Genomic DNA, 12,272 nt, shown 5'->3' on the forward strand with positions numbered 1-12,272 from the left:
TGTCTAAAGACATATGGAATCAATTAATCAAGAAACTAAAAGCTCCCCATTTTGCATTGCAAGTGAATAAAATAAAGGAAAGATGTGATTAAAGATGCTCAGTTTATTACAGATATACACACAATACATTGGTGAAACTGATGGTAGCTGAGCTAAGGTTTTTTTATTTTGAAAATTCATTCATGGTAATGTCATGTCAAGATAAATTTTCAATAGACAAAATTCTTAAATGAAAATGCTATGTGAGGTAACATATACACTGATTATGCCACAACAGAGCTCAATTGTTGACAGGATTGACTTCCTTGGTATTGCTGGTGCTTAGCACAATTCCTGGCACATTGTATATGTGCTTGAAAAACCCCTCTCAACCAAAACACAGACCTATAAGCATTAGTTTAAATGTGATCCTTTGTGTAAAATCATTGTCATAATCATTTGTGTAGAAAAATAGGAGGAAAAAAGCTACATAATCTTTCAAATTGTTGTAAGTAACCAATTTATAGGAACATTCCATTAAAAAGCAGACTTTTGAAAATTGTGATAACAAAATACACAAAGCTTTCTCAAGCCAAAGCACTTAATGCTATATGATCTAATAGAAATTAAAAACTTTGGCCATAATAATAGAGATAAAGTAAATTCATTTTAAGCAAAAAATTCCTCCAGAAATAGGTATTTAGCTGCTATCCTTAGAAAACTGTTCTCTAGATAAATCACTAATTTACACTCTGATCAAGAATGATCAAATAACACCATAAATGTGTTAGAGCTACTGGTAATAAATATACAAAAAAAAATTGATGTTTCCCAATAAAAAAGTTCCTGCTGTTAAATGAAACAGAAGTAAAGACCTGTTTATTAATCCCTTTACCAGTCTACAGAAATAATTCTCATTTTATTTTTAAAGTCTAAATATAAATATGAATGGCTGAAGAACTTATTTGTTACAGACAAATATAACATATTGGATCTTACTCTATCTAAACAAGAACTATTAATGAACTTATCTTCTGTTACCTATTATGCTGAAATAAGCATTTGAGACCAAAAATCCTATATTTTGGCTACAGGTGAATAAAGAGTATTCTGGTTTATCAAAGAAAGCAATACAAATTATTACCAAGAACTTCTTATTTGCATAAAGTGGGGTTTTCTGATGTTACTATAAAGGTAAAATATCAATCTCAATTAGTAGCTAAAAAAATATAAGTAACAACATAATGGCACCATGTATTTAGAGAAACTGCATCTGAAGAGCAAGTCCACATATTTTATTAATAACATTATTAATATGGTTATTTTATGGATTGAAAAATATGAAAATCATAAAGAATTTTATCAATTGAGAATCTTTGTTATCTTATTTTCATAATATTTTTGAAATTTTAATATTATAAAAACTTAACTTCTTGATTTTATTTGAAGTTCATTACCAGTAGGCTCACCACTTGGTGACAAATTCTTTGGCCATCTCAACTCATGAAATAAAGTATACGAAATGACCCTCAGTTGCAAGAAGTTTCCTCCCTTCCATTTCTGAAGGGAAAGAAGAATGTCAGCCAAGAAAACAAAGGTTACAAAAGATCTTACTATTTTTAGATGGACTCTATAAATTGGACTTTGGCTTTAAATGTGAGATCTTTGTCCAATAAATAATTGGATACATCACTCAAAGAAATGAACTTTATGCGTCTTGACATTCTGACTCTGAATGAAATCAGAAAACAGAAAGCAGAAGCAGATAAATAGGATGGTTTATACACTCTCTGTAGAGAAGGAATTAAAGACGTTGACAGAATTGGTTTCATTCTCTGTCCAAACGCAAAAAAAAAATTTCATGGGGCATTTCACTATTTCATATTTCAGTTCAGTGCTCATAAATATTTGCAAAAAGACCACTAGATAAATAACGTAGCTTACGTGCCAACATCAGCTCCAGATGATGAAAAGATGAGGAAATTACAGCTAGGTGCTGATTAGTTCAAGTAATGGAGCCTCTGTAGAGCTCATATGCATTCAGATTCACACAATTCAAACTTATAATTATGTCAAATATGTTAAGTGGTTCCAGTGCAGCAGAAATATGGTGCTAACGCGAGTAATGGAAGATAGTGGAACCTAGAGAAGTCTAACAAGGTCCCAGGTGTGTTTATTTTATAGGAGATAGAAACACCACTGAAGAGAACAAAGATAGGAAAAAGAGATGTATTAGGCCAAGTATACAAAAAGAACACTAGTACAAGAAGTGACACAACTGTAAAGATGCTGAGAGATCAAGTCACAAGGTATCTGAATGAAGCAAAGATACCAAAGGTATAAAAAAATCAGACTCAACTAATACCAAAAACAAAAAAGCAAAAAAGTGACCAGGGACAAAAAAATCAACAACTAGTTAGGTTACTACTCTCCTATCTATGAAATGTTTTGAGAATCCCCTACCCACACACTGCAGGCATCCTTTTTTTTCCCTGCAGGGAAAATAGCACATCATGTTACTGTCATCATACTTTTGACTAAAAAATAGGGGGAATACAAGATCCTTCTGTGTCTAGTTTAGTTACAGAAAAACCTTGTTTTCTAAATGTGTTCTTCATCTTTACTGAAACCTCCAATCTCTCAATCCCTCAGGACTCTCCCGGGCTATCATACTGTTTCTACCTTCACTTTCTTCCCTTTCCAACTTGGACCCTAAAAAGTGAACCAATTCACCTGTACACTGTCCTCCACAGTTTGCTCCTTCATCCTATCAACTCTCCTGATTTGCCAAAAACCAACCCTCCCAACATTTTCCTCCTTTCCTCACATGTTGCCAAACAAAGCTGGAAGAAATCAAGTAATCACTCTCAACGTATGTTTCAAATCTCAACCAGGCTCTCACCACAACAGTAAAGCAATTCTTTTATTTCTGTTTGATTTTCTATCCCTCTCTCCACAAAAGGCTATTGTGTAATTCTTTCTTCGAATCTACTATATGACTACCCTTTCATCAGAGGACCTTGCCTTATACTTTACAAAGAAAATTTTTTAAATCTAAGGGACAAACAAACTAGTAGGAACCCCTGCAGGAAAGACAGGGGGTAACATGTGCCAGGCAAGTCAAACCACCACAAGTGCTTTATAACCAGCTGCCCTCATATCCTACTGGAAAAATTCTAAGAACCTGAAAGCATGAGTGCTGGGAATAGCAGGGCCCTCCAGACCACTGCATTTTGATTCTGGACTCCAAATCTATAAAATAGAGCAATCACTGGGGAGAACAAGCTCACATTCTTCAATAACACCATACCCACTGCCATTGGTGGAAAGGAAAGCACCAGTGTGCTAGCAGTGGCAGCACCCACCCATACCACTGGCTCTGCTTCCAGCACAGGCTCCATACCATGATTTCAGGAAGCAACCACTATGGGTAGAAATATGACCTCATAAGTAGCATCTGTGGGGACTATAGTCCTGCTTCCTCAGAATTCACAGCAACTGAAGAACCAGAAAAGAAAATTCTTGCTACCAATTTCTTTCTCACTGTCAAATGGTACAAGAGAAATGGATATGATTCTACCAGTGGAAATGACATTAAAGAAAATTCATTACTATCTGCTTTGCTGCTACACTCATAAGACCATAAATTCTTTTATCTGGCTTGCTTCTGAAAGTTTCAGTATGTGTTCTCTCTCCCATTAGAATGCAAGCTCCTTCAGAGCAGGATTTGTCTTACTTCTGCATTTGCATACTCAGCACTTAGCACAGAGTACTTTGCACATAGTAAGTGCTTAATAAAAGCAGTTTTATCCACTAAAAAATAAAGGTCGTTTACTACATGTTCTCTCTTCTCTATATCTCACAAGCTCTTAACATCATGTACTATACTCTTCTCCTTTACTCTAGATTCTAATGAAGAGTTGATTCTGATGTCATCCCCTCTCATCTTTTTTAGCAGCCTGCCCCATAACATCCACTCTCATTTGATTCCTCAGTCTCCTCTTAGTTACTGGTTCTCTCTGCTCTCCTTATAAATATGCCCAAGATTCTTCCATCCTGGAAAAAAAACAACTCTATACCCTACCATCTCCTCAATCAATCACCCCATATCTCTTCTCCCTTTCAAAGTCAAACTGATGATGATGGTGATAGCTAATATTTATACTAGACTAAATGAGCTCTAAGGTCCTTTCTAGTTCTAAGGTCCTATGATGCTATAAAATAAAATTATGTGTAAATACTTTTGAGTTCCAGGCGAGAAACAGTACACTTGAAACATACTTCCCTTTACCAAATGTATTTTTGCTGAAAGTAATTCTGTGGCAGTAATATACTCAAGTAAATTTAAGTTTTCAATGTTAAAATATTTAGACTCTTAAACTCCGTTTTGTATTTTCCTTTCAATTATTTTAAATGTTTAAAAATATAAAACATTCTGAATATAAAACACCAATTTTGGTGTTAAGGACGTAGGTTCATTTTTAAGTGGAATTTAATGGTGAAATAAGATTATATATAGAAAATTGTTTTAAAGGCAACTTTCTTAGAACACATATATTAAAAGATCTCTATTTTCTTTTGCATTCAGAAAAAGTAGGACATTTTAGCTATCCTTTAGAGTAACTTAACTCACATGAAAAATGGGTCAATATTCATCTATGACTATGACCTCTTTCAGAAACCACTATGTTCAATCATTTAGTGACACCTCAAGGGATAAGCTGCTAGGCTTCTGGCTAACTTTCAAACTCAGTAATCATTTATTTCCCTTAATTCTAGGCTTAACTTCCATCAGATACAATAGTTCTGACTCCATTGCTAAAATGTTTTGTTGTACTAATGGGCTAAGGAAGTTTAATTTACCTCTTCAAAAATGGGCCATCTACAAAATTGAATCAACAAGAGTTTGCCATACCTAATACATTTACTAGCTGTACAACAGTGGGCAAATTACAATCTCTCTCACTCCGGTTTTTCTGTAAAATGAGAACAACTGAACAAATGAGAGGAAATGAGAGTAATTATCTCACAGGGATACTCTAAGGGATCAAATGCCAAAATTTCTTCCAAGTGCATTCTAAGTTTTAACGTGCCATTAAAATATCAGTTATTATTATTAAACTTATATGTAGATTTTCTAAAGCCATAAATAATTACAGTTCATGATTTCATGTGTTAAATGGGACCTATGTGAAGGGTTTGTATGTTAGTAATTCCGTGAGATGCAGGTATAGCAGTGAGCCCAAGGAAGAGTAATTTCTTGGTTTGCTGCAACTCAATTTAGTCATCTTGCATTTAGAAGTATTATATTCAGCAACATTCATTTAATTTGAACAATGCTAGCATTCAAGACTGATATCTTGTTCATACTTTCAAGAGGCTTTGTTTCCTTTGACTTGATATCTTACTACTCTATAGACAGCAGAGAAGCAACTTATAGAGAAGGAGATACATTTTTTGGAGAGTATCAGTGTGTCCCTGAGCTTGATACAGTGGATATAATTCCTAAATGGAGGTATCAGAGAGTTTGAGGGGAAAAATCAAACTCTACAATTAAAAAATAAAAAATTAGATATTAAAAATATATTAAACACATATGCATACTTTTGGTGTAACTGGATCTTCATGAGGTTAAAAGCTCCTAAGAACACAAAACCTACTTAAGAAACGAAATTAGTCTTAAATGGATATTAATCCATTTATTCTGGAGGTTGGATTTTTTTGAAGGGGAGTAAAGAAAAAGATCAGAAACTCCCTGTTACAGACACACTAGGAGCCCACTGGACCGAAAACTTTGATCTGAATCACCAAAATGGTACTGAACAATTAAACAAATAATGATTCAACATCATAATTTTCAAGTACTACAAAATGAGACAGCAGGAATTTTGTTGCTGTTTTTGTTTTGGGGTTGTTGCTTTTTTTTAAAGAGTGATGATGGTAGCATGAAGATAGCAGTGTATTTGTTCCCTAAGAGTGAAAATTAGAGGCCTATAATCCAAACCATTCCTTGAGGTGTGCAAATTACTGGAATTTCATGGGAAAATAGACTTCAATTTCAAAAACAAACTTTAAACAGAAAAGCTAACGTTAAATTGCAGGAAAATGTGTTGGTATGCGTGTAGTATTAAAATGGCACAGCACTTATTCTGATGCCCATAGTTCAAATAAACAAGGTCTAACATATGCACAAACACATCACAAAATCTACCTTCCCAATCCATTTTCCTTTCTAACATTTTTCTCTCTTCATCTGCTTAAATTAAATTCAATTAGCTTTCATTAAGCACTTACTAGATGGCAGGCCCTGCAATAGACACTACAGATATGAATTCCAAATGCAAATAGTTACTGCCCTGAAGGAGTTTACATTCAGCTGAAGAAAAAAATTACATTTATGTAAATAAATCCATACAAAATATTTACAAAATAATTTCAGAGAGAAAAGGAAGGAATCAGAAAAGGCCTCATGTAAGAGTCAGCACTTAAGTGGAAGACTGAAGGGATCTAGGAAATCCAAGACGCAAAAGTGAAAGAAGAAGGGATTACAGGGACAGGGGACACACCTGTGCAAAGATGGCGAGTCATCTACAGACAACAGCATGTTGGCCAGTCTATCAGAAACATGGAACATGTGTTGGGGAGTAATGTGAAATCATCCTAGGAAGAGGGAGCTCAAAGGGATTTCAAGAGGTCATCTATTCTAAACTTCTTATTTTAAAGATAAAGAAGCTGAGACCCACAACAGTGAAATGACTTGGCCAAGGTCACAAAAGTAGTAAGTGGCACAGCCAGGATGGAACACAAGTTCTCTGAATTTGGCATACCATTTGGAGGTGGAGCCAAGTTGTAAAGGGCTTCAAATACCAAATATCCTAGAAGGAACTGTTGTTGTTGTTGTTGTTGTTGTGGCGTCTTTTCAGTCGTGTCTGACTCTGTGACCCCATCCGAGGTTTTCTTGACAAAGATACAGGAGTGCTTTGCCATTTCTTTCTCCGGGTCATTTTACAGATGAAGAAACTGAGGCAAACGGGGTTAAGTGCCTAGGGTCACAGAGCTAGTAAGTGTCTTGAGACTGGATTTGAACTCACAAAAACGAGAGTTCCTGATTCCAAGACCAGGGTTCTATCAATTGCACCACCTAGCTGCCCCCATAGGGATCTACTAAAGATTCTTCATCATGAAAGAGATAAGGTCAAGCCCGCACTTTGTTAATGTTGTTGTTGCTGAGTTCAAATCTTTATGATCCTGTTCGGGATGCTCTTGGGAAAGATGCCGGAGCGCTTTGCCATTTCCTTCTCTAGCTCACTTTACAGATGAAGAGACGGATGTAAACAGGGTTAAGCGACTTGCCCAGGGTCACACAGCAATAAATATCTAAGGTCAAATTTGAATTCAGAAAGATGAATCTTCCTGACTTCAGGCTGGGCACTCTACCCACTGTGCAACCTACCTGACCCAGCCTGTACTTTAGGAATATTTGGCACTGGGAAGGCTCATTAAATCAACCTCTGCCTATATATCTGGTATGTGAAAATAAACATTTATAAAACACCTACTATGTGCCAGACATGTTGATAAATGTTTACAAGTATTGTCTCATTTGACCCTCAGAACAACCCTGAAAGATAGATGGGAATTAGTATTTCCATTTTACAGTTAAGGAAAGATTTTACAAATTTACAAAGAGAGGTTAAGTAGGTTATTTAATTACCCAGGGATACACAGGTAGGCCATATTTGAATTCAGATTTTCCTGACACCAGGTCCAGCACTCAATACATAGCATGTTTCTCTCTATACACCTTTGTGTTTCACTTTATGTATCCCTATTCTCCCTCTACCCTTTCAATCTTTTCTCATTAATTAACCATAATATATATAAAACCAAAGAATAATTTTCATTATGGTTATAATTATTGAGTGACATTTTTCTGATAGAGACTTTAAAAGCAGATGAGTGAAATATTTTCTATTTCTTTATCTTAAAAATTAAGTAGCTTTTTTTATATTACATGGGTCCTCATTAGATTTGTTCTATGGCATTGTTACATTGTTGGTGGAGTTGTGAACTGATCCAGCCATCCTGGAGAGCAATTTAGAACTATGCTCAAAGGGCTATAAAAATGTGCATACCCTTTGACCCAGCAATAATACCACTTCTAGGGCTATATCCCAAAGGGATCACGCAAGCGGGAAAGGGACCCATATGTACAAAAATATTTATAGCAGCTCTTCTTGTGGTGGCAAACAACTTGAAGTCAAGGGGATGTCTATCAATTGGGGAACAGCAAAACAAACTGTGGTATATGAATGTAATGGAATACTATTGTGCTATAAGAAACGAGGAGCAGATGGACTTCATTATAACCTAGAATGACGTATATGAACTGATGCTGAGTGAGGGGAGCAGAATCAGGAGATCATTATACACAATTACAGACACATGGTATCTGTAAGGACTAACTTTGATAGACTTGACTCCTCTCATCAATGCAAGGCTCAAAGACAGCCCCAAAAGACTCATGATGGAAAAAGCTGTGCACATCCAGAAAAAGAATTATGGAATCTGAATGCAGATTGAGGCAAACTTTTTACTCTTTTTTTGCCTTCTTTTTTGGTTTTGTTTCTCCTTTCTTGTGATTCATTCTATTGGTTATAATTCTTCTTTACAACTGGACTATTATGTAAATAAGTTCAATGTGAAGGTATATATAAAACCTACATTGGATTACATGATGCCTTGGGAAGGAGGGGGGAGGAGAGGGAAGGAGAGAAAATTTGGAACCCAAAAACTTGCGGAACTGAGTGATGTAAACTAAAAATAAAAAATTAATTTATTAAAAAAAAAGATTTGTTCTATGGGTCAGTGACACATGAAAATGTTTCACATCCCTCCCTTAGAACAACTTTAACTAAGGTTTCTTAGGTTAAGAACACATGTATGTTATCAATTAGAACAAAATTAATCCTAGAGAATCATCAAAATCTGAATCCATTAATTCAATGAAAAATAGATTTGACATTGGGACAATCTGGTTAACATTGCACCCAAAATTCTTGATTTTCAAAGAGCAAATTTCAAAGAGCAAAGAGCAGGAAAGCATGCCAAAATGATATGCATCTTAATGGAAGTAACTTTAACCAAATAGTGACAAAAACTAAATATCATAATAATTTACCCATGTTGCATTTATCATCAAATGTAATAACCATGACAGCTTTTTACAGATGCATATAATACTATAAAATTGCTTTACAAAGAAAGAAAGTGAGGCAATGAAAGGAAAAATTCCTTTTTTCCCAGGTTCGATTGGTTAGACTTTGTCCTTTTTAAAATTATTTCTATCTTCTGTATTATGGCCAACTTTTTGTTGGCCAGATGGATAAGCAGAGATGGATAAAATCTTTTTTTTAGTTGTGGAGTGCAACTTTGTGTTGTTTTTTTTTTAAACAATAAGTTTAACTTTCTATTTTTCAAAGGCTATTATTAAAATGGGCTTGCACTTCCTAAATGCATCAGAATAGAGAGCAGAAAACTTTTGCTCCTGTAAGGGAGCAGAGATTCAATGCGATGCTATTGAACCATGCGTATGATATGGCTGAGGGAATCAAGTCACAAGGCTGAATGTTTCCCTGTTTTATAACTGGAAAAGGCACATAGATAATGGCACCTACTCTTTAATTGTGCTTCTACAGCTGGCAATATTTGACAAGACCAATTTATGAAAAGGAAAATCAGCATAATATTATCAAAATGAAGCACACGACTACATAGGGTACTAGCCTGTCATATGCAGCAATCATGAAGTTGAGGAGAAGGCTGATTGACTGTTCCACACTGATCTGGTGAGTAGAAGGCAGGCGCTTGTTCAGTTGGTAGTAGATGGATGAAATGATGGTTTCCAGACGGGACACACTAATCTCAGTGTTATGGTCCAGTGTGTTAAGGCCATTGTCTCGGAAGGCTTCAATCATGTTCCAGATATCAACAAGGTGCACTAAAAATGAAGGAAAAAAAATCAACTGTCACCTATTTTAAAGCATAGAACATGTTTCACATCTATAAGATTTGTATCTTGGACTTCAGGAAAATAGAGTCCCAAAAATTCAGAGAAAACATAGGCCTGATCATTCACTCATCAAGCATTTATTAAGAGGATACTATGTTATACGTAAGGCACTGCTAGGCATTGGGGGATACAAAAACAAGTATTATCTGTACTTAAAGAAATTTACTTACATTCCATTGCAGAAAATGAAATGTATATAGAGATACAGCAACACAAGGTACATAGAAATGAAATACAAAGTAATTTTTGAGCCCAGGGAAGATGGAGAGCAGAAGAATGACAGGGTCCCACTTGTACTTTAGGAACATCAAGGTGGTAGCTGTGTGAGGATGAAAAACAGATCTAGACATGTGGGACAAAGATTAGAAGTTGACAGGATGACCTTGGAAGAGAGATCGCGGTAAATTAGTGGGGCTGGTCTTGGCCAGAAGAGCCAAAATTGGAACTAACTAAAGGAGAAAATGGGAAATGGTGTCACAGGGTTCTGGGGTCTAAAAAAAAGTGACTCAGGACAAATGAATAAGAATTTCTAGTAAGAAATCATAAAGTCAGGCAAAGTCCTCTGCTGAAAGGGAAGAAGAAGGAACGGCATAGGCTTGAGTAGAGAAGCTGATGTTTTGCACAGCATCCTGAAGAGAATAAATGAGAAAGCGACTCCTGGAAAAATACAGAGATCATTGTGTAGCAGCTAAGATTAGATAGGATAAATCTGCAGGGGACCAAATGAGTGTGACTTTATTACTCCTTCCAGAACCAATAAGCAGTAGGTAAAAAGAATTCAGAAGGCAGGTAGTGAATGTAACCCTGGGCTGAAGCTTGGCAAGGCATGAGCAATGTGAAGTTAAGGAGGCAGGCATTTCAAGAAGAGAGAAATGGGTTCATTAAAATTATCACCTACAGGGTCAGAATTAGAAAGGAAAGAAAGTGAGATGAGGCCAGGGGTGGTGAGCTGAGTAGAATAACTGGAATGGTGAGAGTGAAGAACAGATTTAGACATGAGGGACAAGGGAAGATGAAAGAACAGGAAGTTAAGGTCAGAATGACTTCAGAGTTCTTGACCCAACAAGTGAAAAACCTCTATGACAAATGATAGTAAAATCAAAGGTATGACTTTCACTATGTGGAGATGAGACAGAGTACATGATACAGGTCATAAAAATTGGGGAGGCTGATGAACCTGTTGGCCAGGGTGTTAGAGACTCTAAAATGGTATAATTTAAAGAATAATGGACATGGTGTCAAAGAACTTGTGTAGTCAATTAACAACCTCTCAGTATTTCTGGGAGGGGGCTTCAAGGTCATCTAGTATAATCTTCTCATTTTAAAGTTTAAGAAACCGTGGTCTAAAGAAACTAAGTGACATAGCCAATATCACACGAGTAGAGGTACAAAGTATCAGGGTGGAGATTCAGATAATTGCTCCGCCTATCTCACAGAAATGTCATAAGGATTAACGAAGATAATGTCAAATAATCAAAGTACTCAGTAAACTATAAAACACTATATAGACATAAAATACGGCAATGTAAGATAAAGCAATGTGATTTATTAGGCATTAATGAGTATAGAATGAAATTCAAATTATAAAATCACAAATAATTTGTACATTGAATTGTCTTAGCAGATAGAAAGCCAATCTTGAGGCCAACAAGACCTGAGTTCAAATCTTGCCTCAGGCACTGACTGGCTATGCAACCCTGAGCAAGCAACCTAACCTTTTAATGCTCTAGATAATTCCTCAAAACTGTAAGTTACTGAAAGATGAGTATCTGCACTGATATAGGGGATTTCCAATGAAAGCACAGGTCCAATTCCTTCTCTAATCTCTATCCCTATTCAATTTTTAGGTATAAGAAAAACAAAGCTATTAATTCCAAGGTAAACATAACCAGTTAGCCATATGACTATATATCTATATCTATATATATATATATCTTTCAATTACATAATCACTTTGCAATCTGTTTTGTTATGGCATCATAATCACTAAACAGCACAATATAAAACCATATAGTACTACATAAACCTAGACATTCAATTTCACAATACAAAATGATGCAACATATTTTTGCCTAGGTAATGCTTCGTGAGACACAAGAAATATTAAAACAGAGGCAGCTAGGTGGCACAGTGAGTAGAGCACCGGCCCTGGAGTCAGGAGGAGCTGAGTTCAAAGCCGGCCTCAGACACTTGACACACTTACTAGCTGTGTGACCTTGGG

General features: G+C 35.8%; 1 protein-coding gene across 7 annotated transcripts in view; it reads right to left on the reverse strand.

Annotated features, from left to right (window-relative positions):
* Positions 1–12,272, reverse strand: part of DTNB (dystrobrevin beta) — a 351,017-nt gene that overhangs the window by 289,268 nt on the left and 49,477 nt on the right. For all 7 annotated transcript variants that reach the window (XM_036750795.1, XM_036750793.1, XM_036750796.1 and 4 more), the window contains one exon: positions 9,766–9,979. In XM_036750795.1, the coding sequence (XP_036606690.1) occupies positions 9,766–9,979 (214 nt within the window). The remainder of the gene's footprint in view (positions 1–9,765; positions 9,980–12,272) is intronic.

The sequence above is a fragment of the Trichosurus vulpecula genome, chromosome 3, assembly GCF_011100635.1.
Source record: "Trichosurus vulpecula isolate mTriVul1 chromosome 3, mTriVul1.pri, whole genome shotgun sequence".
NCBI lineage: Eukaryota > Metazoa > Chordata > Mammalia > Diprotodontia > Phalangeridae > Trichosurus > Trichosurus vulpecula.